The sequence below is a fragment of the Gastrolobium bilobum genome, unplaced genomic scaffold (assembly GCF_033153095.1).
Source record: "Gastrolobium bilobum isolate Gb01-03AN ecotype WA unplaced genomic scaffold, APGP_CSIRO_Gbil_v1 utg6918, whole genome shotgun sequence".
Taxonomy (NCBI): Eukaryota; Viridiplantae; Streptophyta; class Magnoliopsida; order Fabales; family Fabaceae; genus Gastrolobium; species Gastrolobium bilobum.
Genome location: NW_026897081.1, coordinates 60,487 through 86,007, shown reverse-complemented (window position 1 = coordinate 86,007; position 25,521 = coordinate 60,487). Strand labels below are relative to the sequence as shown.

Here is a 25,521-nt window from a genome sequence, read left to right as displayed (position 1 = left end):
TACTCTTGGTGTACATAAAATGTGTACTATGGAGGATGAAGTATGTTGATATAGAGAGTATCCATAGTGACAGTGTGGACTCAGGAAATTTTTTTTATGTCCGCACATTTAATGGCGGAGGTTCGGGGGCAGTGCGCCCGAAATTTTTTTTGTAAAGGAAGTTTAAATTAACGCTTGAACCCGCTCATAATCTAGTTACTTCCATAACAAAGGATGAAGAAATCATGAGAATGGATAAGTGACAGGGGTAGAAGAATAAGTTTTCTCTCTACTCAATTTGCCTTGCTACATTGTTTTAATCATCTTTGTACATTGCTACGTTGCTAACTAATATAAGAATAAATATTCTTTTTGGTCCCTAACAAAAAATTCGGTCCACACTTTAGTCCATTATAAAAAAAATAGTCACTTGGTCCCTATGAAATTTAAAGTGGACTCATTATAGTCTTTTTGAGAGACTACTGTAGGTTTTTTTTTTTGAATTTGTGAAGGATCACGATTTTAACTAAATTAATCCACTTTGAATTTCTTAGGGACTCGAGACTAATTTTTTATAAGAGACTAAAGTGAGAACCATATTTTTTGTTAGGAACTTAAAATAATTTTTACTCCTAATATAAATACTGAACCAAGAGACAAATAAGGACCTACATGGCTACAAAAATAAAACTAAAATCCAAAATCTTATGTCCGCACTTGCGGACATAAGTGCCCACCTAGGTCCGCCAGTGGTGGTAAATACCAAAGCACTAGTGAAGCTTCCCATGTATATACATCAAGGGAGAGTTTGTGTGAGGGCTCTGCATAGAGGTAGAGTAACAATATAGTAGAGAGTGGGGGAGAAGATCCCTTCTCCATGTGTGAGAGAGGTATTTAGAGAGGAGAGTCCTCTCTAGCATGGGGGAGACCATTTGTCAATCTCCTAAGTTGTCTCATCAAGCTGTCATCTGTCAATGTACATGGACAGCAGTGTAAGGATAGAGAGATGTCCCAGTGAAGAACCTCTATAGCTTGTCATGGGTGCCATCTAAAAAGTTCTAGATATGAGTTTTAAGAAATTGGACCCATCCGGTGAGCCTAAGGTGTGCATCAGAACAGAATGAAAAGAGAATTGAAAAGTTAAAAAAAAAAGTAGATGAAAAGAATGGAAAGAGAATTGAAAGTTTAAAAAAAGTAGATGAAAAGAATGGAAAAAATGATTAGTTAATGAAGAATAAATTAACATGCAACTAATCAACTAACATGCATCCTGACTCACGAAACTCGAGCCACTCTGGGATGCATCCGACAAGTTAAATGTAATTAATTTAACATATTTTTATAAAACTAGTCAGACACAACTTAAAACTTATAGTTTAAGGTAAAATATGTAAAGAATCAATTTCAATTTAAATGCTTAATAATCTTCACTTATTAATTTGAGCTTTCGAGTTAAGCTGATTATTTAAAAAGCATATGCTGCACCAATGCATCCCAAGTTGACGTAGGGTCAGAAGCCTGCACAAAGAAAATGCTATGAATGATTCGGGTTGTTTTGTAGTTATTCAACAACTGCAGATAATCACGGCCATAACAATTGTCATAATTGTATTATAAATTAATGGGTTTGATTTTTTCGCGTTGAGAATTATTTTGTTATATTGTGATTTAATTAGTAGTGGACTCTATATTTATTAAAAAAAAAAAACTTTGCACGATAATCAAAAGATCACAATATTTAAAAATATTTCTCACACAATATAAGAAGTGTTTTTTTCTAGGTGTCTCTTTATAATTAGATTCTCTCTTCTTAAAATTAGAAGTTACTTATAAGTAAAAGTTAGGCCAAACAGAAAGTTAAGTCAGATAACATTAGGGGAGGGAGAAGAGGATGTCACTTTATGTCAATGATTCACGTCTCATTCAACTGTCAGGGAGCATATAGTATCACAAAAATTAATCAGAAAAAAAGTACAAAACTCAACAATAAATTTCACAAGCCATGAATAGTAACTTGAATTCAATTCAAATAGAAAGATTTTCATAAAGCTTCAAACTTGTAGTTACTAAAAGCAAAAAAATCTGTAGCAATTACAGCTTCAAAGCTTTCTCTCTTCATTAACAGTGACAAAATATCTAACAGTCCCATATATAAAATTAAAATAATAATCGAACAACATGCTTCCATAAAATTGGCATGTAGATTAAATATTGAAGAGTGTGTGCCTATCTTATTCAATGATGCTATAATCCATTAGCAAGCTACCAAGAAAGTGTAAGAAAGGAAACAAAAAATGGTGCAGTACATTGTTACCTTTTTCGCTTTTAATAAAGAAAAAAGCTACCAACAATGCATCTCAAGTTACTTATAATAAAGAAAAAAGGTAAAAGGTGAGAGGTTATGGGATGAGCTTTTTTTTAAGCTCTTATCAGCTTTTCTTGAATTGTATATTTTTTTAAACGAAGAGTTATAATATATATATAAAGAGAGAGAGAGAGAGAGTTTTTTGAAATATGTGCTTTTAAGTAATTTTTAAGCTAAAATTTTTATGTAATTACCAAACAAGTTTTAGCTTCTTCTTTTTTATCTTTAGCTTATAAGTAGTTTCTAACTTAAAAAAGAGAAGTTCCAAATAGGCTCTAAATTAATTATAAAAACTGAAAAAATAAATGAGAACCATGAATGAGCCTTTTGGAACCCATGTGGAGTTATGTAAAGACAACAGAAAAAAAAATGAGCCTTATATAAAGAGAAGAAAAAAAATGAGGTTATATACTTTTATAAGTGTATAAAAAATAGAATAGGAGAGACATTTAACATTTTAATGATTTAATCTAACTGGCAGCAGTTGCATGCGAGCAAAGTAATAACTTTCATTTGTTGTGCTCCAGCTGGCAGAAGTCTCCCTTTGAAGTTAATACTATGGATGTGCATGACAACCTTCTTGAATTTTTTTTTTTAATTTCTGTTCCCGGGAACAGAAATGGATAGAAAACTCGTTAGGTAAAATCGGTTTATTTTTTTGTTCTCAGTATGAACCGGTTTAATTTTTGTGCTGCGGAACAAAAAAAATCAAAAAATTTCTATTTTTTTGTTCCCAGGCACAAAATGGGAAACACTTATTTCTTTCAATCACTCTCTACTACTATCATCATCATCACCACCACCATCATCCCGACACGACCACCGCCACCATCGTCGTCGTCGATGTTGTACCACTAATGTCGTCGTCACAACCACCACCACCACGATGATGTCACCACCACCATCACCACCACCACCACGACGATGTCATCGCCACCACCTCCAACATGTCACCGTCATCGCCACCACTACCACCGCCACCACCACCATCGCAGCTACTGCTGTCACAACCACCACCTCCACCATGCCACCATCATCACCACTATTACCACCGTCAACACCATCATCGCAACTACTGCTGTCACCACGACTACCATGCCGCAACCACAATCACCATCGCCACCACCTCCACCATGCCACCGTCATCACCACCATTACCACTGCCACCATCACCATCGCAGCTACTGTTGTCACCACCACCACCACCACCACCACCACCACAACACCATGCCGCCATCACAATCACCATCGCCACCACCACCATCGTAGCTACTGCTGTCACCACCACCACTTCCACCATGCCACCGTCATCACCACCATTACCATTACCACTGCCACCACCACCATCGCAACTATTGTTGTCACCACCACCACCATGTCGCAACCACAATCACCATTGCCACCACGACGATGTCAACGCCACCACCTCCACCATGCCACCGTCATCACCACTATTACCACCACAACCACCACCGTCGCAGCTATTGCTGTCACCACCACCACCATGCCGCCACCACAGTCACCATCGCCACCACTTCCACCACCGTCACCAACCACCACCACCACCATCGCCGCAACCACTGCCGTCACCATTGCCACTACCGTCGCCGCCACTACCACCACCACCATGACCATCATTATTGTCGCAGCCACTGCCGTCACCACCATCACGTCGCCACCATGCCATCACCATTACCATCGCCGCTGCCACCACGCAACCGTCACCAACCACCACCACCATGTCATCACCAACACCTCTATGCCACCGTCACCATTACCACCACCATCGCCGCAGCCGCAGCCACTGCCGTAAATACCACCACTGCCTCCACCACCATCGCCACCATTACCACCACCGCCGCTGCCGCCACCGCCATATGGAAAGGAAAGTGATGATCCGAAAAAAAATTACGCTTAGTAAGAATTATTTTTTATTATATTATTTGTTGCATTATCAAACGTAATTCTCATTCTCAGAATAAAAATAGAGCATGTTATCAAATACATTTTTTCTCAGAAACTGTTCCAAGGAATAGAAATATAAAAGAATTATTTCTTTTCAGAAACAGTGCCAAGAAAAAGAATGGTTATCATGCACACCCTATGTAATGTACTCCAAATTTTTGCACTATTTGTAACCTATTAAATCAGGTCCTTGAAAAGTTTTGGGTTATTGAATTAAGTTCTAGTTTGTGGCTTAAGATTATATTAGAGAATATATTTGTTTTTGATAAGTGTCAAATATACTATACTTTTAATATTAAATATAGTTCAAATAAAAAATAAAATAATTAAAAAATAGTATTAATTAAATAAAATATTAAAAGAGAGTAAATTGCCAACAAATAGATAAGAACCTAATCTTTGTTGTTGTTTCAGGTTGTTTCGTACTAGAATAACAAAAGACAAACCTGATAACGATGAGAAGCCGGTTGCAATTCGAAGAATATGAAGCGAAAATAAGGAAATTAATAAATATTAATTATTTGGTTAGGCTCGCTATACTGCTCGCACTAGCGAGCAAGTAAGTGAGCAGCATTATGAAGCTCGCTCCACTGCTCGCTTCAGCGAGCAAGTGAGCGAGGAAGAGAAAAAGCTCGCTGAGCAGCTCACTTCAGCGAGTTGGTCCAGAATTCGAAGCCCAAAATTTTCCTCTTTAAATACAACGCGGGCAAAGCCGTGGAATCATTCTGGAACGCGGAGAAAGAAAGAAGTCAGAGATGAAACGAAAGACGTGGCAGAAAAGGAACATTGGCAGAGGGAATAGAAGGAAGCAATCTACATCATTGATCGTCTTCATTAATCAAGTTTCATCATGAACTTTATTTATTTTCCAGTATCTTTTAATTCTGTTTTTATAATTATGCATAGCTAAATTCCTTTTAGTAGTTAGGGTGAGACGGAACCAATGGGTTCTTGACCACTATTTGCTTTTATTATGATTTATATTCTTGATTCAAGTTATGCAATCAATCTGCAATTTATTCCTAGTCTTATTTATGATCTGGCCAGTCTTGAATGAGCATTAGAGTCGTGCATGACAATATGGAGGTTGGTGTATCGATTCCGATTGGTTGATTGCTTAAATTTGTATGATCTAGGGATAGACTTATGAATTCTATAACCGTAGGTTCTTGCGTTAATGCTTATTTTATTAAAAAGTACTAAGAGATTAAGCTTTGGATTAGAATAAAGGATTGGATTACCAAGAGATTGAGATTTAATCAATCATAGAAAGAGCTCTTAATAATTTGATCTTGAATGTAATCGTAAGTATAGGCAAACTCGTTAAGAAACCATTGGGGAAGTTGAATCCTAGCTACACCTTTTTATTAAAAACTTAAATCCAATTTTTAGTTTTATTAATTCGGAATTTATTTTCTAAAATATTAAAAACTAAAAATAAGTTTACAATTTTTTTTTAATTTAATTACAATATTCTCAAGAAATTCTTTTACGATTGATCCAACTTTAGTTAAATAGATAAATTATTGCTTGGTGATCAGTCTTCGTGGGATCGACAACTTTTCTTATCACTTTATTACTTGTACGACCGGTGCACTTGTCGAGTTCGCAACAAGTTTTTGGCGCCGTTGTCGGGGATTGATTTAATCAACATTAATTTTATTTATAAAATTATAGATTGGATCATTTTTTTTATTTTTATTTTTTAATTTTATTTTATTAGTTTTGTTTTTAGTTTATTTGTTTTATTTGTTTTATTTTTTTTGTTTCTCTTATTTTTATTTTGCTTATTTATTTTTATGGTCATTTTATTTTATTTCTTTGTTAGTTTAATATTTTATTGTTATTTAATTTATTTAGTTTTGTTATTTTATTTTGTTTTCCTAGTTTAGTTTGTTTACTTTAAATCTTAAATTTTAAATTTTATGTTAGTTAGTGGTTTCCGTTAGTTGGTTCCACTGAGCCTTAGTTTTTTGGTTTATGCATCTGCGAGGCACTGTTATCCCCAATGACCTATAGTACGAACCAGAGTTAGGATGACTAGAAAGAACTAAAATTCTGCGGAAGAAACAGTCATGGCTGAGGATAACCAAAACCCACCAGAAGAATTGATGAGCCACTTCCTAAATACTAATTTTTCGCATCCGATTGCGAGAATTAGAAGACCTCAAATTCCAGCAAACAACTTCGAAATAAAAGCCTCCTTTCTAAATTTAATTCAAAGTAATCTATTTGAAGGAGACCCGATCGAAGACCCAAATCGCCATATTTCTAAATTCTTACAATTGTGTAACCTCATTAAAGCTAATGGGGTACCTGCTGAATCAATCCGACTGATGCTTTTTCCTTTCTCCTTAAAAGGAAGAGCATTTAATTGGTTGGAATTGCAACCTGCTGATAGCATCTCCACGTGGGAAGAATTAGTTGAAAAATTTCAAAAGAAGTTTTTCCCACTCTCCCGATTCTCCGAGCTGAAAGAACAGATTGACAATTTCAAGCAGCTCGAAGGCGAATCCCTGTGTGTGGGATGGGGAGATTTAAATAATTTTTGAGAAGATGCCCACAGTATGTTCTACCAAATGGCGAGAAGGTGCGAATCTTTTACAAGGGAGTTACGTCAACATATAGAGTACTCCTTAATGCCGCAGCTGGAGGTAGTATTAGAGAAATTACTCCAACTAGAGCTATTGAGTTAATTGAAAAGATGGCATCTGAAGATAATGAAGTCACACCAATGCAACCTAAGAGAGGAGTTATGCAGTTAGAAGGGTACAACGCTATGTTAGCCAAACAAGACAAGATGGATCAAAGGCTAGATTCACTTGTTAAACTCTTTACCCAAAATCAAATTTCTGCAGTCAACACTCAATTTCCTGTAGTCTGCGACACTTGTGGTGGACCACACAAACCTGAAAATTGTGACGCTATGGTTACTATAAGCCCAGCTCAGGTGAATTCTCTTTGGTATGACCAACGTAGGGAGAATAATCCTTACAACAATACTTATAATCCTGGCTGGATAAACCATTCTGCACTTTCATATAATCAAGGAGGACCACAACAAGCTAATCTGGGAATTCAACCAGAGCAATGTGGTCAAAAGGCAGCTTGGGAAATTGCATTCGAAAAGATGTCTCAAGCTCAAACAAGTTTTGTGGAAGAAACCAGAGCATCTCTCAAAAATCAAGATGCATATATTAAAAATCTGGAAAATCAGATTGGCCAGCTTGCCAAACAGATGGCTGAAAGGCCTCCAGGAACCTTTCCTAGTAATACAGTTATCAATCCCAAGGAACAATGTAATTCTATCACTACAAGGAGTGGAATAGTAATTCAACCTGTGGAAAAACCAATAGCTGCACCGAGTAGTGAAAAAGATGCAGAGAAGGAAAATCCTGCTGAAGAGAAAGCTGATGACCCTGTCGATAAAGATGCCATAATTTTTGGAGGACCATTAAATGATACCCCACGTAAGAAAGTAACAAAGAAGCTTTCTTTAGAGGAAAGGATGAAATCACTTGGAGACAATCCTTATGTTAAGGCTCTTTATCCTCAGAGGTTGCAGCAGCACGAGCAGAAGAAAAATATCTCTAAATTCTTAGAGATTTTAAAGAAGCTGCACATCAATATCCCATTTGCGGAAGCTTTAGAGCAAATGCCATCATATGCTAAGTTTCTAAAAGAGATCATAACCAAGAAGCGGAAGCTCACAGTAGAAGGATCCACTATCTTGACAGAGGAGTGTAGTGCAATCACGCAGAAAAACTTACCTCCGAAATGAAAGGATCCAGGGAGTTTTAGTATCCCTTGCACGATTGGCTCGATGACAATAGAGAGAGAGTTTTATGTGATTTAGGTGCCAGCATCAACGTAATGCCATTATCTATGATGAAGAAGTTGGGAATCACAACGGTGAAGCCGATCAATATGATTCTGCAACTAGCTGACCGCTCCACCAAGCAAGCATATGGAGTAATAGAGGACATACTTGTTAAGGTGGATAAGTTCATCTTCCCGATGGACTTTGTTATCTTGGATATAGAGGAGGACGCTACTGTTCCCATGATCTTTGGGAAACCTTTCTTAGCGAACTCCGGAGCGCTAATTGATGTGCCTAAAGGTGAATTGATCTTAAGGGTGGAAGGAGAAAGGGCTATTCTCAAAATATTTGAAAAAGAAACTCCACCACCTACAACTTAGCCAGAGAAAATTTTCTTTATTGAGGAAAAGAAGGCTGAAGAGGAAGAAAAGAAATATCATAAGCCAGATGAGAGTTGCAAGCCGGAAGGGAAGATGGCAAAGCCTAAGAGCAAAGAAAAGCACATCAAGACTAAGTTTAGAGTTCTTGAGGCCAAACCTTCTCGCTCATATGCATGAGAGTACTATTACGGCAAAACAATATTTATGATAAAAGGAATGGCATCATCTTTGAATTCCGGTTACAAGCCGCCATGACTAATGTAGATGTAACGTCAAGCTAATGACGTTAAACAAGCGCTCTTAGGAGGCAACCTAAGAATTTATCGTTTTTAAGTTAATTATTTTAGTTTATTTTATGATGCCAGCAGATTTTATTTTTAGGACCATTTTAGTTTTATTTTTCTTTTGTTTATCTATTTTGATTTGTGATGACTCTGGTGATGTACATATTTTATTTTTCTCACTCTGTTGTGAGCATAATTGCTACTACTGACTTTATCTGATGATACTTTTGTTGAGTTGATGTGTGCAGTTCTTTCTTTTTGATTTATTAATTGCTGAGGACAGCAAATTCCTAAATCTGGGAATAGGGACGCATCGCACCATATATATAGTAGCAGTAGTAGCAGTTGGTACAACTATGATCCCTGTGATGAGTAGAACCACAAAATTTTACAGAAAAACAGGGAAAATTCTTTTCCTTATTCCTCTTTATTTTATTTTATTGTGTTTCTTCTCTTTGTTTGGATTATGAAATCATGCTAACTTAGAATTAGTCAGTAAAAATTAATTTATTATGTGATGACTTAGAATTTTTTTTTTTTATGAATAAGCATTGATTGAGTTAGTCTAAGAGTGAGTAAGACTAATAAAATTACAGTATGAGTGATTGGGAAAGAGCATAATTTACTGAATTGCACACATATAGTCGTGAGGTTTGAGCCTAAATAGAAAAATTCTTTTCAGTGTGCATTTCATTGTTGAGAATATTACTAGAACTTGCTTTGTTTTTCTTTAAAATGGTTGTTTGCATGCATGTCTGAAATGATTGAGGCATTTTATTGTTTTAACTAATTAGCCAAAAAGCTAACCATTATTATATTCTTTATTTAGCCCCTTGAGCCTAAGCCTTTTTTATTCTTAATACCTGTTTTCTTAATTAGCCACTCCACATATACATCTACCTCAAATAAGATTGGATTATAGAAATTTTATGGTAGGGTGTAAACTTGAAGACTTTATCATGTAATTCAAAGTGGTGAAAAGAAGGTTAGGTGAATGGAGCAAAAGCAAAAGCTGAAAATGGTGAAAAAGAGAAATATTTATTTCTTCTATGTAAATAAAATTGTTGAAAGAAAATGAAAATGAAAAAGAAAAGTATTAGGGTTGAAAAAGAAAAGTATTACGGGTTGAAAAAGAAAAATACAAAAGTGTTGAAAAAGAAAAGAAAAAGAAAAAGGAGGAAAGAAAAGAGAAAAATGATTGTTGTTTGAGTGTTTACACTTTACCATGATCTTTCTGTATTTCAATATTTTAGCTAGTTTTTCCTCATTTATTCTACCTTTAGCCCAGCCCCATTACAACCTGAATAAAGATCTCTTGATCTTTTGTGCATGTGAATTAACTGTGGAAAGTGAGAATCTTATCAAGCTTATGAAAATATTGATACAGTGAAAATTTGAGTGAAACACTTACCCTTAGACAGATGAGTGATGAGTGATTTGATATATCTGGTGAGGGTTGTGTTAAAAATTCAGTTTTTATGCTTGATTGATAGAACTCATGCTTTGATTTTATAACTTGCTTACTTTCAAGGTTGCTTAGTTAAATGTTGATTCTTAAAAATCCTATTATTTTCTACCTAAGTCTGATCATTCTTGAATTAATATATTGTCTAGTTTTATATTAAACATGTTTATATTATTCCATGTTTTGAATTCAATTTATTGCTGAGGATAACAATGAGTAAATCTAGGAATGATTTGATAAGTGTCAAATATGCTATACTTTTAATATTAAATATAGTTCAAATAATAACTAAAATAATTAAAAATATAGAATTAAATAAATAAAATATTAAAAGAGAGTAAATTGCAAACAAATAGATAAGAACCTAATCTTTGTTGTTGTTTCAGGTTGTTTCGTACTAGAATAACAAAAGACTAACCTGATAACGATGAGAAGCCGGTTGCAATCTGAAGAATATGAAGCGAAAATAAGGAAATTAATAAATATTAATTATTTGGTTAGGCTCGCTATACTACTCGCACCAGCGAGCAAGTAAGTGAGCAGCATTATGAAGCTCGCTCCACTGCTCGCTTCATCGAGCAAGTGAGCGAGGAAGAGAAAAAGCTCGATGAGCAGCTCGCTTCAGCGAGCTCCTCAGCGAGTTGGTCCAGAATTCGAAACCCAAAATTTTTCTCTTTAAATACAACGCGGGCAAGGCCGTGTAATCATTCTGGAACGCGGAGAAAGAAAGAATTCAGAGACGAAACGAAAGCCGTGGCGGAAGAGGAACATTGGCAGAGGGGATGGAAGGAAGCAATCTGTGTCATTGATCATCTTCATTAATCAAGTTTCATCATGAACTTTATTTATTTTCCAGTATCTTTTAATTCTATTTTTATAATTATGCATAGCTAAATTCTTTTTAGTAGTTAGGGCGAGACGGAACCAATGGGTTCTTGAACACTGTTTGCTTTTATTATGATTTATATTCTTAATTCAAGTTATGCAATCAATCTGCAATTTATTCCTAGTCTTATTTATGATCTGGCCAGTCTTGAATGAGCATTAGAGTCTTGCATGACAATAGAAATGTTGGTGCATCGATTCCGATTGGTTGATTGCTGGAATTTGTATGATCTAGGGATAGACTTATGAATTCTATAATCGGAGGTTCTTGTGTTAATGCTTATTTTATGAAAAAAGTACTAAGGGATTAGGCTTTGGATTACCAAGGGATTGGAATTTAATCAATCATAGAAAGAGCTGTTAATAGTTTGATCTTGAATGTAATCGTAAGTATAGGCAAACTCGTTAAGAAACCATTGGTAAAGTTGAATCCTAACAACGCCTTTTTATTAAAAACTTAAATCCAATTTTTATTTTTATTAATTCTGAATTTATTTTCTAAAATATTAAAAACTAAAAATAAGTTTACAAATTCTGTTTTTATTTTAATTACAATATTCTCAAGAAATCCTTTTACGATCGATCCAACTTTAGTTAAATAGATAAATTATTGCTTGGTCATCAGTCTTCGTGGGATCGACAACTTTTCTTATCACTTTATTACTTGTACGACCGGTACACTTGCCGAGTTCGCAACAGTGTTACCATGTATTTCTCGGAGTATTCTTTTGTATTTCGTATTTTTATGTTCAGTTAATTTTTCCAGCTCATACCCTTTTCCAATATATGAATGTATAGTGGATAAAAAAAATACAATTTCAATTTTCTTCCTCCTCGTTGACATTTTTGGGGGGTAATTTTTTTTTAAAAATCTCTTTATGCCATCACTTTTTGGTCTCACAAGATACGCCTTCGTATTTCTTGATTCCTATTTCTTGATTGAAACCTTTGGTGGCTTCTTTAAGTCAAAGTAGATGAATCAGTATGAGTCCACTAGCACATGGATACAAACAACACACCAGAAAAAAGGAATTGATAGAGATAATGTTAAGATAGTCCACAAATATTATCATATATATGATCTTATTTTCATTCTAGAAAGGCCATTCCCCCAACAAGCTAATTTAGCTCCACAAATTCCATGAATTTTGAAAGGATTTGATTGGACTTTCCATGAAACAAGCTCTCACAGAAAAAGATTACCAGTACCATGGAGAAGCAAATGTACTGGGGCAAATAAGGCCTTGTTCATGGCTCAAATATGAAACTCACCAGCAAATGTTAAGATGAGGTTGTGGTCATCCAACGCCAGGGTAGGCTTATGATCATGGCCAACTTGCTTAAAACTGAGGCTTGGACTTCATTGGGTTTCTCCAATGAGATGAAGAATCCCAGCTCTAAGTAAGGTACAGCAAGGCCTACATTGTAGACTGAAAAGGGGAATTATAGCCTTTAAAGATTCAACTGCTTTACCTTCCAAATCATGAAGTGTGGTGGATAGGATTTGCTTTTAGTTGGAGTGAAGCACATATGAAATTCACTTTCAATTATCCTTTACCCTTATATATATGAACCAACAATCAAACAAGAGCAAAATACTTTTGTTTACAAACTTTCACCTTTATAGTGTTTATCTGCCTATTTTAAGCTCACTAAGTAAATGCACACACAACATCTTTTATTTGTCTATTTTATACCTGTCACACTAAGGAACAAGATCTCCTCCGCCACTCAATGACCTTGGAAAACATAAAAAGTCTTGTATAAATGCATTGAGGTTCATATTGGAGGATCCACCTTCTGCAACTGCTCGGTCACATATGCCCTTGAGTTCTAGTGCCCTGTCTCTGATTTCTTTACCATTCCCACTTCCTAGATCCATAAACTTACTAACCACTTCCAATATTTCTTCTTGTTTTATCAATTCTTCACTTCCCAACTTTGATCTTTTTAACTCCCACCCATTCTTCCATTCTTCCAAAATTTTCCTCCTATTTGGGACTTGGTCAAAGAAAAGAGGGAATGTCAGCATTGGAATACCAGCAAAAACAGCTTCCGTAGTGGAATTCCACCCACAATGACTCCAAAACCCACCTACAGAAGGATGGGATAAAATCTTCAATTGGTCACACCAAGGCACCACTAAACCCTTATCCCCACATTTCTCTTTTAACCAAGAAGCTTCTTCACGAGCCACCCAAAAGTAACGAACACCACTTGTGTTTAAAGCTGAAACAATTTCATTCATTTGGGCACTTGACACAGAAAGGAAACTGCCAAAAGAAATGTACAATACTGACCGGGCTGGCTGAGAATCTAGCCAATTTAAGTAGTCAAGGTTGTCATCATTGTTGACTTCTGAATGATCAGTTTCAGGTTTGAAGTAAGGAAAGGAAATGGGATAGATTGGAAAAGGTAACACAGCTTTCAAGGAATCAATTGCTTCAGCTTCCAGCTCTTGGATTGTACTCAATATCAGACAATCTGCTTTGGGCACAGTTGAAATACATTTCAACTCAGGTTGCAAAAACCTCATGTCATTTTCATGAAGCACAGTTCTTAGATTAGATAATTGAGCTGAAGAAATTCCTGGTATATGCTCTTCATCATCATCTGCATCATTAAAAGTCACAATGTAATTCAAACATCAACAAATAGGCACCGCATTTACAATAATTTTACTAAATAGTAAACCATCAATTTTAACTTTTAACAATTCATAATTTTTTAATCATAACTAAATTTCATATGATAAATATATATACAGTATCGAGATTATTTTCCACCAGTATAAATTACATTTTCAATTTTAATTCTTAATTCTATTTATATCTAACAGTTATGAATTGTATTTCTCTATATAATAGAAACATAATTATTTTACCGATATACTCTTGATCTTGAACCTATCGGCCTCATGTGACTAATAATTAAATCCAACTCAGTAAGTAGATAATTTCTAATTGAACTAAATAATTACATTAAATTTTCTTTGATCCATTTAACTATTAATTACTTACACATATACTAAGAAAATGTTGTAATTTTACCTAGAAGATGAACCTTGAAACCCCGGTTACGGGCTAAGCTTTCCAGTTGATGTAACATGTAGTAAAAGGAAGCTGACATAGTCCAAAGCAGCGCCACCGGAATATTTCTCCGGCGTGCAACGGCGACCGGGAACTGCAACTCGACGTCGCCGATGATGGCGGTGACGGGAGGCTGAAGCTGATCAAGGAGGTTGTCAAAGGGAGCTTCGATGTTGGTTATGGCGGCTTGGAAGAAGCCAGGGGAGTCGGCGGCTATCTTAGTGTGGTGGGGGACGACGTTTGGGATGGTGGCGAAGCGAATGTTATCCGGCTTAGGCTCGGAGCCGATGTAGCCGAGCCACTCTTGGGTAACAACGATGGTGATAAGAAGAGCACCATCATCATGACCTTGTGATGTTGAAGAAGCTGCAATTAGTTTGCAGAGCCTCAACATGGGGGTCACGTGCCCTCGACCTGGGAAAGGCATGGCTACCACGTGACCACTAAACCTCATAGATGCTGGAACTTCCATCAATGACTCGTAAGTTATGCTTAGGTTAGATTAGATCTTTGATCTGTGAAAGGGGAAGAAGGCACAGGCTTTATGTGAAACTTTTTATATGCAGGAGTTCTTGGCATATTTTAATGGGAAAAACTATTCTTATGTCACATGATATAAGTTTTCTCTCCTACATACCCTTCGATAACTGTGCCACCTTTTTTCTTTTCTTTTCTTTTATTTTTCAGGTGGTGGAGCCCACTAGTTTATCTCTATGACATGTGATAACTATCTCCTTTAACATGAGATTAATAAAACCCTATTTTAATTATCTCACAAATAAAATATTAGTTGTTCTGTGATAATGTGTTTCAATTCATGAGTATTGACTCTAACATTGATTTTGATGCATTAAATTCTTTTTTTTTGAATTGCATTTAATTCGCCTGACTTTTCATTAAAATAAGTCCATTTGAAGATTTCAGGGATACCTATTAATAGTTTTTTTTGAAGGTGAGAGTGAGATAACACTTACAGTTTTTTAACATAATCATAGACCTACTCAAGTCTTGTTGTTTTGCAGTGTCCCTCCCTCCAGCTACTATTTGCCCATTTTCCTTCTTAGTGAACGAAGCAATTATTTGCACCATTGACATAGCTGTTAAATTGTCACGGACGGCTAACATGACAATGCATAAAAGTCAATATCTTCGCCTGTCTCACATTCTTATAATTTTTTGACCCGTACATAATTACACTTACATTTTTTCTTATCTTAATATTTATTTGATGTAATTGCATTTGTATATGGATTATATTTTTCTTATGCTATATAAAGAAAACAAATTTCATACATATATAAAAGAGAAATGGGTATTATTTTTATTTTTTTTTCTTTCCTTTTATCTTGTAGATCTCACTTGTAATTTTATTTTTACTATACGATATAATCTTTTTCTACAATATAAAAAAATTATTTCCTTTTACATATAATAAATAAGATTAAATGAAGTTGTTTTTATGTGACTTTTTTACTCGTCTAAGTCTAATTGTGTAACTATTCATCATTTTATTTTTTTTGACAAATAATTTACTAATCAAATGGTAAAGATGTCTATGTGGCAATATGCGATTAAGTCCCGTATCATCCTCTGTCACGTTTTGCACTGTGCAAGATGTGTATGGGGGAATGCGCGATTTGAACATGCTGATCTTGTAGAGTGTGACCTGGGACAGAGACGAGCTAGTTTTTGCGCAAGTCACACCGTGAGACAAGCAGGCCTTGGTTTTTGCTCAAATTGTATATGAAATAATGTGCCACTTGAAAGCACACTAAGATGAACGTCTTTTCACATTAAATTGATAAATCATTTATCAATGAGAATTAAACCAATGAATAGTTACATATTTTGCTTTACATGAGTATAAAAAACCTATTTTATTTGGATCTCTCATTATGACATTTCAGCTGACACTCCCCCTCGTGGCTCATGAGGGGAGTTATAATATTGTTATTAAAAAAGCAAACAAACAAACAAAACACACACCGCAGAAGGCACTTGCATTTCATGACAGACACAAATTTGCTACAACTATAAGCAAATTCACCCCATACCAGCAGCGGATTTAGAAAATTATTTGAACGAAGACAAAAATTTATATAACTATTATGAAAAGATAATGTCAATTTTAGTTAGAATGATTGTGCTAAAGATGCAAAAATGTCTCCTATGAAGAACCTAATAAAATTATAAAATTATTTTAGATATAAAAATTTTTTGCTATAATTTTTGTAAAATATATTATAATGTTTTTGCCTCTAATGACAGTGATTCAATGTTTTTTCTGTTTTAACGAGGAACTAATCTTAGGACCGTACTTCGAAGATAAAGTAGCGGGCAGGGAGCTTGTCATCGTAGATGACACAGTGTTAGGCTCTGATACCAAGTGTTACTAGAACATTTTTAATCAAATGATAGAAAATGGCAGAATTCTCAACATTCCTTGCCAATATAGCAAGGTGTTTGTGGATAAGATGTATTTACATGTTGGTATGTTTTCATTTTCAAAACTATATATAACTAGAAAAATACCTCCGAGCTATTTACCAAATTTATTTATTTTTTGCATTAGGGGTATGTTGGATGATTAGCAAAAATCTAAAATAAAATAAAATTAAAAATTGTTTTAAAACAACACAATATGTGTTTAAAATTTAAATCGAAAGGCAAAAGCAGCATATATAGAAAAGCCTTGAGCTCTCAAAGCGCTACACTAACATCAATGTAATGTTTTTTTTCTCTAATTTTAAAATAATAAAATTACTAATGAAAAAAATTACTAGAACATTTTTAATCAAATGATAGAAAATGGCACAATTCTCAACATTCCTTGCCAATATAACAAGGTGTTTGTGGATAAGATGTATTTACATGTTGGTATGTTTTCATTTTCAAAACTATATATAACTAGAAAAATAAAACATTAAATCATTCAAATTCATATTTATGATAAATTATTTATTATTGTGCACAGACTACAAGAAACAACTATTTTCTTTCGGTCTTATCATACTGATGGATAATCACATATTAATAGTATTAATAATTTTTTTTTCAGATTTAAAAGGGCCGGGGGGCCACCCTAGCCCCGTGTCACACAATCACTTTTACATACACACATCTTATTTTAGTATAGAGAGCAACTAGGAACAAAGCAAAAGAACATAAACGAAAAGAGAGGAGAACGAAAAACTCAGTGACAAAGAGAGATAGAGAACCTTGAAAGGCCAAACCAAAGCTTGTTGAGGAGCCCCTGCTATGCCTTCTTTCATCTCCAATGGGGATGAGTTATTAATTTCAAAGAATGAGATAGCAGGGTCAGCAGAGTAGAGGAGAATGACATTATCGTGTTGCTGAGTATCTTAGCACTATAATATCACATAGTCACGTTTCGAAAATAAAAATGGGCATTTTACTGCTTTTAACCCTTCCTATGCATTGCAATACTTTCTCATAATTACCATGGAAAATAGTGAGCAAATAAACTGTGAGTTTTATAAGAGTTATGTTGTAAGAAACGTGATTGTGTAATGTTATAGAGATTCGTTTTGCGTGCCTTAGTTTTTTTTTTTCAAAAAGTGCAGACCCCACAAAATATTGTGTGTGTAAATTTTTTTTTTGTGTCATGTGACATGATAGATGCAAATTCCATAAACTATTGTTGTTGAATAAAATATTCTTACAACTCAGAACGTAAATAAGATGATTTTCATTGATATCTCCACAGGTTCGAACTGAACAAAAGTTGCTTACAATCTGTGATATATATCAGAAAATACAAACTGGAAAAAGAAAAACCAGAGCAAAGCTACCGACAGCAAGACCAAATTAACTAGCCGAGGTTAAGTTAACTAACTAAAGTAAACAACTAATCAAATGAGTTAAAGGAGTATAGTACAGTAAAAAAGTAAGATTTTTTTTTTAGTAGAGAAAAAGTAAGATTTTACTAAATTCTATTAAATATAAAATTAGAAGCATTTTAATTAAGGAAAAAAAACCTTCTCATATCGCATGAAAAGTCTTTTCTCCTACTACCATTACTTCAATATTTGTGTCAGCCACTTTTTTATTTTTTATTTTCTTTTTTAAGGTTTGCCTGACTCCTTTCTCTTTCAATACAAAAGCTCCAACTTCTTATTGTAAGCTCTTAACTACTAATTATAGTTGATTTAGTGGTAAGTGTTATAAATTATAATCCACATGATTTAGGTTCCAATTCTATTATTGGTATTTTTCAAGTATTTTATCCAAAATTTCACAAAATTAATTTTTTTTAAAAAAAATAGGTGCTAGTTTAATATCGGTTGAATCAGGTTGAAGATCAGTTCATCAATTTTATATTAAGTCAAATACATAACCGGTCCAAAACGGGAGTCAATTAGGAATCCGGTTTATGAGTTAACCGGTCAGATCGGTTTTTATTGAAGAAACGCCAGAGATGTACTCTACAAGGTTCTTTTGCATTATTTGGGAAGCAAACCAAAAGTCTTCTCAATCTCTAGTATTTCACAGCTATGTTTTCTTTACTTGACTTTAATAAAATTTAATATCCATTGAGAAGAAAATTCTGTTAAATTAACAGTGGAAAACCAAAATGCTTTTAAGGGGGCGTTTGGTTAAGGATAAATTTTGTGAATACTAGGAAAATAGAATTGATAGGGAAATGGTAAGAAAGTGAGATAAAGTGAGATAGATAGGAAAATGTAAAAAAAAGTTGTTTGGTGGGGAAAAATTTTACAGGAAAAATTAGGTAACTTTTAAAAAATGTATGTTTGGTTGGAGGTAAGATATAGATGGAAAAATCATCTGAAATGACAAAAATACCCTTGAGTTTAACTGTTTTGTTTCGCTGGCCATTACAAGTGAGTTGTCAAATCCCAACGTCTCAATGTGATAAAATGGACCCTATCCAGCGAGCATAAAAAAGAAAGGGGAAAAAATATCTGTGTGTGAGGGCTTGTTCTTCGTCAAGGGTTCCGATCTGCAAGCAAGGGGGACAACGAGGCCGTGTTCAACAGTGAGATTAAAGCACACAAAGAAGGCACGAGCAACCAGTAGACTCCGCTGATCAGAACCGACCTGGGAGCGTAACGAAAGAAAACAGATATAAGTGATGGCTGTATAACTCGTACGAGGTATGCCCATCGCTCTTTGAACAAATTTGTTATGGGTATCGTTGTTCTGGTCCAAAAAATGGTGTTCAATAATTATTTAGAAGAACCGTTATAAGTTATGTTTCTGTTCAACTCGTACGAAGGAAGCATTCAATTGAAAACCTTCTGATTGTAACCGGAAATGTAATAGTCAACCATGGTACCTGGTGTTTATGAAGCTAAATGAACAGCGACAGAACTTATAAACACACACAACCACGTAACACTATAATCGTATAAAAATTGGTCAGAACATAAGAAGTTAGGAATGAGTTTGTGAGATTAAACTATTCTTATGTTGAACATAAATGAACAAAATATTAATAATGCATTTTAAATTTATTAGTGTATGTTGTTATGAACCTGTTGTTGAAATGTTATTGTTGGAAAGTGCTTCTTTTAAACAGTTTTGGTTCATAGTATAGAAATATGAGTTGGTTTGTTGCTTGTAAGTTTAACTGAACTCGTGATCAATGTCATTCTTCTTACCTGCAGTAACCAAAAATAGTTTGTGACTGGTGGGAGGAGTCTTGCAACAGACTACTGTGTGACCATTGACGGAAGAATGGGTGGAAGTGGGTCCGGCATAGGCGGAGGTGAAAGCCTAATTTCCAGGCATTCAGCCTCCTCGTCCCCTTCTAGGGTGAAGATGTGTTATTGTGGAGTGCCGGCTGCGTTGCGCATGTCAAATACACAGAGGAATCCGGGCTGATAGTTTCTTCGATGTGCTAATTCCAGGACTCAGCACGATTGTCACTTTTTTGAGTGGTTTGACGAACCAAGTTGCCGTAATTGTCTGATAGTGGATAAATGTATGAAACAACAGAATGTTTTGCTAATTGTAATTGTTATAACATTTGGGATCATCATGACCACAATGTTGATCTTCCGTTGACTTGTATTGTAATGGTTTAGGGTATGTGTTGTTGTATATAGTTGTACTAATGTTGTGTGGATCTTTAATTTAGGGTAACCGTCGACCATGATGGCCTTGACGTACCATTTCATCTTATGGAACTGATATCTACTTTTTGTGTGATTGACATAACTATTGTATGAAATTTGTTTGTTTGCTATATGTCATTTGTGAATGTCAATAAATTATGATGTTGTTATGTGTGTCTATGCATATTGGTTATGGTTATTTCTGGTTTCTGGGTTTATTAAGCAAACTGTAGAATCTGGATTTGATAGCAGGTTTATGTGGTGTACATGGGAAGCAAAACTGGTAAACACCCACATGTTAATTCTGAAGCAAAACCATGACATGCTTGCTGCTGTTCACAGTGGAAGGTTATAGTTAATATCACTTTTATTTTTTTTGCATTTTCTTAATGACCCATTATTTCAGATAAGTGATTTTTATTATTATTTTTTAAATGTTTTGACAGCATTGAGCAAGCCCAAGCTTCCCATGTTCATAGCTACAGACATGGTTTCATAGGCTTTGCAGCCAAGCTTATTGATGAACAGGCTTCCCAAAGTTCTAGTAAGTAGTGGAGATTTCATCCTGTTGTTTCTTTTCATTTTCTTAACTTACTCAATGTTCAAATTATCCCTAACCCTCAATACTTATTTTCTGTATATTGTTGTTTCATTTAGACCCAGAAATTATTGGCTCCTATAACTTTTGTATGTTCAAAATTGACCAGAAATGGCAGGAGTGAAGGCAGCTCGCTGTTCTGGGATGTTCTGGGATGAGTAGTGAAGGCAACTGGCTGTTCTGGGATGACTACTCTTGATGTTTTAAAGCATAATGTATGGCATGTGAAAGACCTTATTCAAGTAAGTCAATTGTAGCTCATGATATTACTTTTCTTGCTGCTAGAGCCAGTTATTTATTTATTCTTGCTGCTACATGTTGATGTAGTACTCAAAGCATTGATCATTGTTTCAAGTTTATTTGTGGAAAGTCCTTATTTTTCTCAACCTCCCTGGAGTTATTGAGTAGCACTAATACTACAATATGTGAACAATATACATTATGAATTTATATACTCAGAAAACAGTTGCAAGGATTTAATGATGATTCAATGTACATTGTGTACTTTTCTTCTAGTAACTTCTTTATTATAATTTGATGACAATATGATTTAATGATGTTAAATGCACATAGTGGGATTTTGTCTATCATATTCGGTGAAGTTAATGTTTTTAATGCCCTTGTATCTTTCTTCCCTTTCATGAAACTTGTACCTTCAGCTTGTCATATATAATTCTTATCTTGGTACTTCCTGATAATCCTCCTTGGGCTTTGTCATCACTGACTTCAACAGATTTAGATGAGTCAACTTATTTAAATTAATGCTTATTATTGCCATACCAAAAAAAACTTAACTTTAAACATTACCAATAAGATTAAATGGATATATTTGAATTCAACTATACTAGATATGTTATAACATTACCAATAAGATTAAATGGATATATTTTTGGCTCTTTTAGACTGAAAACTTAAAGATTATGGATAATTTTTGGTTCCTGTTAGTCCTGAGTACTTTATATATTCTTGAAGTTGCCTTACTGTTTGTTTCTCGGATCTCTTAATTATTTGTGTCCTCATGATTTATTGCAAGTATCTGCCATGCTTGAACGGTGCTTATATACAGAATTCGATGGTGGACTTGAAGTATGCACCACTAATATTGCAGTGCAACCCATGATCCATAGAGATGAGATTGATTGTTGTTGTGTATAATGTCATATGAGAAGAAGGAACATGCTTCTTCACCTCAAGAAGCACCACACCAGACGACTTCGAGAATGGGGAGTGGTTTAGTGGACGATATTTCAATAGGACAGTTGCCTTTGAAGAGGGTCAAATTGATATCAGACATGTTGATTCCATCATGCGAGTCATTGAGTTGAAGAGTTTGACAAGGGGGCATCAGTAGGTGCAGAATGACAACGCTCATTGGGGAATTGTTTGCAGCATCAAATATAACTGAAGTCCCATGGATTAGCATCCGTTCTATAGTCACCAGATGCATTGCTGGATCATCATGAATAGAGACTTCGAAGCCATCTACAGACAATGATAGAATGTCCACGCCATCTCTGATTGTAAGGGTTGAAGTGCAAAGGGTATGGGTTACAAGTGCAAGATTCCATTTTGTATATAGCTGTTACATTTCCATTAGGAGTCATAGTTGTTATGGTAGTGTTAATGTGTCTGTAACAATCACACTTATGAATTACATTACTTTTCAAAAGCTGGAATCTGTAATTACAACAGTTGTCATGAGTCTTGGGGTCGGTTTTTCCCACAACCCATTTATTGAATCAGGTTTTGATGCAAATCTGATTTTTTTTTTTAACTTGAATGTAGTCAGAAGGTGACTCTTGTAATCTCATTATTGATGAATAAATTGGCCTTCGTGTATCCCACAATTTTCGTAGTCTTATTATTTGATTCTATTTGTCAAATAGTTTCTTTTCCAATTTGGAATAGTTTCTGCAAATAGCTGCAGCAGTTGTCAATAACAAAGACAGACTTTGACATAGTCCATACAGTTGGACAAATCAGGTTTTGAGATAGATATTAAGAAGAATTAAAACCAGGAAATTTAGTTAAACAGCCTGATATGAGGAGGTATACCGAATGACATTTTGGTTAAATTACACGGATTGCTGGAACATATGTCATGCTGCAACATTGAAGCTAATATAAAAGATACAAAAAATACAGTACTTTGTGCCATGATGTACTGCCATTAGTATGACAAACCCCTAATGGCAGTCATTACAGTGTCCTATGGTGACATGTACTCTATGGTATTACATGTATTTTATGCAAATAATAGTGTCCTGATATGAGTTTATATTCCCCTAAACACCATCACGTGGGCTTCACACACCAATTCACATGTGTCACTTTAGCAGCTGCACCATACTATCAAACAGACTTGTAAATTGATTAAAACAGGAAGATTATAATTGTCAGCCACAAGGATGAAATGCCACATGTAAATTAAATTAACTGCTCACTTTAGCAGAGGGTAATGTGACCCACCTGTTGTTGAAACTCCCATACATGGCTCCTATAATTGTTGTCTATAATCAATGCAGCATGACAAAGTCATTTCACAAAGTTGCTCACTGTATCCAGATTTCATGCCCTTCCCATCCACTCCATGACAACTTACCATCACATTCAGTAACATAGCATATTTAACAGCATTGTGGAGATATTTGACAAAAAAAGTAACCACCATTCAGTTCCAGATTCATTACCATAACAGGTTCTGACCTGCATAAAAATATTAAATAGACAGATAATCCTATGTCAGTAATGAAGACATCTCACCATTTAAGTCATGCACTGTGAGAATTAAAAATCACACAGTGATGGAGATTGATTACCAGATTATGAACATGATGCATAAAAGTATCAGAAAATCAGTACCTTTTGCAAAGACCCTTTCTGTTAGTAACAGAAACCAAGCACACAGTAATGAGGATCTACCAAAGCTGTATGTTGCAAAATCCAAAGTTTTGCTGTCTTCATGACTATAAACATGTTATATATATTCCCTCTTATCCCAAAACCACTTCAAACCACACCAAAAGGTACCATACACAGTATGGCTATATACACAAACCCTTCAAAAAAACTGACACCTATGTTTATAGAGAATTAGACAACAAATCAGCCAGGAGACACTTCCTTTGCTGATCATTGCATTGCATAAATACATCTGTCAAAGTTGTATCCTTTCCCAACTGCACCGCAAGTTTAACCATCTGTGAATCAGTCAGATCTCCAATTTTTTCCAGTTCTTCCATAATTGACATCCGCCTTTTACTCCCATTAGCTTGATGCTGAAAGCATGAAACCAGCTTGTCAATACCTTCACGGTAGTTTTGATTTATATCTTTCATTACATCAACTATTGGAGAAACCAATAGATCTTCTGGTTTGTCACGCTTCTTTCCCTTCTTGGCAGTAGCAGTAGAAACATCTGAGGGCGGCACAATTTCTTCATTTGGGACATCTGGTATCACTGGATCTTCTAATGGTGTGGGTATGTAGTCCCCCGTGAGGTTTAGATAGTCGTCAAATAAATTAACACTCTCTGCATTGCATGCCGTATTTGACTCCATGACATTGACCGATTGTCCCATTGTCTCTGCATTACCTCCGGTTGCTGCATCCTTGCCAAATATGATTCCCAAAATATCATAGTGGGGGAAAGGCTTATTGTAAAGGCCCTTTGCATGGGGGTGAGACTGTGGATACAGAAGTCAGTTAAACACTGAATACAAAAACAAAACAACAGATAAAGCTATTTATAATTAAACAAATAACTTCAAACACTATCACCTTACACCAGTCATCAAATACTTCCTTCTCGACATCAATCATTTTCTTCGCGTCATTCCAACCAAAACCACTCCCACCAGAACCTCCGGTCATTTCATGAATGGCATTGTACTGTTTTTTCAACAATTTGACCCTTGAGGTGATGTGAAGGATGGCCTTAAGGGAACAATCAGGTATCATGTTATGCATCATCTTCTCAATTGCATTAGAGAAGCCTCCTTTGAACCCGTTCTCACCCCTCCAAAGATGTGCAACTTCAGTCATACATTCGACCAAGATCTTATCTTCATCGGCAGTCCAAGTGTGATTACGTTTGTTTCTGAAACTCAAGCTTTCCTCGGTCATAATTTCGGTGTTCCAAGATTGTACCTGCGATAAACAGTTTCAAACTCAGTACACTTAATATGTCAATAGTTTTCTGCCATAAAATTAACACGAATTAAATAAATAACTATTGAATTGCATAAACACCCCTTAACCCATTCAACGAAAATTCAATAAGTAGAGTACATGGCCAATATGTTTGTCAAAGTACAAACTGATTACAACATAAACGCAAATAGCTACAAGTGTACATAACATGACAACGGAAAAAAAAAAAAATGCATAATGATTGGTTCATCTCTGTTCAAATTCAAACACGATTCCTCCAGTTGTTAAACATGTTATGTGCCATTTCATCCCTGCGCAGTGTCCATGCATTAGATGACTCCGCATGAGTGATCAAATCTAGTCCTCCCAAGTTATCTTCAACATGTTGCATATCAACTTCTTCAGCGTCCAATGGGTCCACTGTCATCTCTCTCCTTATAT

General features: G+C 35.2%; 3 protein-coding genes and 1 long non-coding RNA gene across 7 annotated transcripts; 2 read left to right on the top strand and 2 right to left on the bottom strand.

Annotated features, from left to right (window-relative positions):
• Nucleotides 1–7,013: 7,013 nt before the first annotated feature.
• Nucleotides 7,014–8,090, top strand: LOC133303971 (uncharacterized). Its single transcript, XM_061503941.1, has one exon. It carries the CDS (start codon nucleotides 7,014–7,016, stop codon nucleotides 8,088–8,090), a length of 1,077 nt encoding a protein of 358 aa, XP_061359925.1.
• A 4,548-nt stretch (nucleotides 8,091–12,638) lies between these two features.
• Nucleotides 12,639–14,734, bottom strand: LOC133303991 (UDP-glycosyltransferase 87A1-like). The gene is made up of 2 exons (XM_061503963.1): nucleotides 14,194–14,734; nucleotides 12,639–13,756 (listed from the first exon to the last, which is right to left on the bottom strand). Exons 1-2 carry the CDS (start codon nucleotides 14,702–14,704, stop codon nucleotides 12,849–12,851), a joined length of 1,419 nt encoding a protein of 472 aa, XP_061359947.1. The 5' UTR covers nucleotides 14,705–14,734; the 3' UTR covers nucleotides 12,639–12,848.
• A 4,392-nt stretch (nucleotides 14,735–19,126) lies between these two features.
• On the top strand, nucleotides 19,127–22,767 carry LOC133303985 (uncharacterized). Of its 4 annotated transcripts, none has more exons than XR_009750545.1 (6): nucleotides 19,127–19,367; nucleotides 19,881–20,197; nucleotides 20,580–20,678; nucleotides 20,777–20,874; nucleotides 21,038–21,170; nucleotides 21,995–22,767. It is a non-coding gene; the product is annotated as an uncharacterized LOC133303985 (long non-coding RNA). The 4 variants fall into 4 exon arrangements; XR_009750544.1 differs by having other exon boundaries at nucleotides 21,962–22,767; XR_009750543.1 differs by having other exon boundaries at nucleotides 20,583–20,678; nucleotides 21,038–22,767.
• A 1,244-nt stretch (nucleotides 22,768–24,011) lies between these two features.
• Nucleotides 24,012–25,507, bottom strand: LOC133303970 (uncharacterized). Its single transcript, XM_061503940.1, has 3 exons — nucleotides 25,349–25,507; nucleotides 24,709–25,077; nucleotides 24,012–24,614 (listed from the first exon to the last, which is right to left on the bottom strand). Exons 1-3 carry the CDS (start codon nucleotides 25,505–25,507, stop codon nucleotides 24,012–24,014), a joined length of 1,131 nt encoding a protein of 376 aa, XP_061359924.1.
• Between the last annotated feature and the right edge of the window lie 14 nt (nucleotides 25,508–25,521).

Excerpts from the sequence above, each read along its gene's own strand:
- LOC133303970 (XM_061503940.1), bottom strand. The coding sequence starts at position 25,507 with ATGACAGTGGACCCATTGGACGCTGAAGAAGTTGATATGCAACATGTT. Across the intron at positions 25,078-25,348 it reads TTAACAACTGGAGGAATCGT|GTACAATCTTGGAACACCGA; the intron begins GTTTGAATTTGA and ends TGTTTATCGCAG. Across the intron at positions 24,615-24,708 it reads TATTTGATGACTGGTGTAAG|TCTCACCCCCATGCAAAGGG; the intron begins GTGATAGTGTTT and ends CTGTATCCACAG.
- LOC133303971 (XM_061503941.1), top strand. The coding sequence starts at position 7,014 with ATGGCATCTGAAGATAATGAAGTCACACCAATGCAACCTAAGAGAGGA.
- LOC133303991 (XM_061503963.1), bottom strand. The coding sequence starts at position 14,704 with ATGGAAGTTCCAGCATCTATGAGGTTTAGTGGTCACGTGGTAGCCATG. Across the intron at positions 13,757-14,193 it reads TTTCAAGGTTCATCTTCTAG|ATGATGATGAAGAGCATATA; the intron begins GTAAAATTACAA and ends TTAATGATGCAG.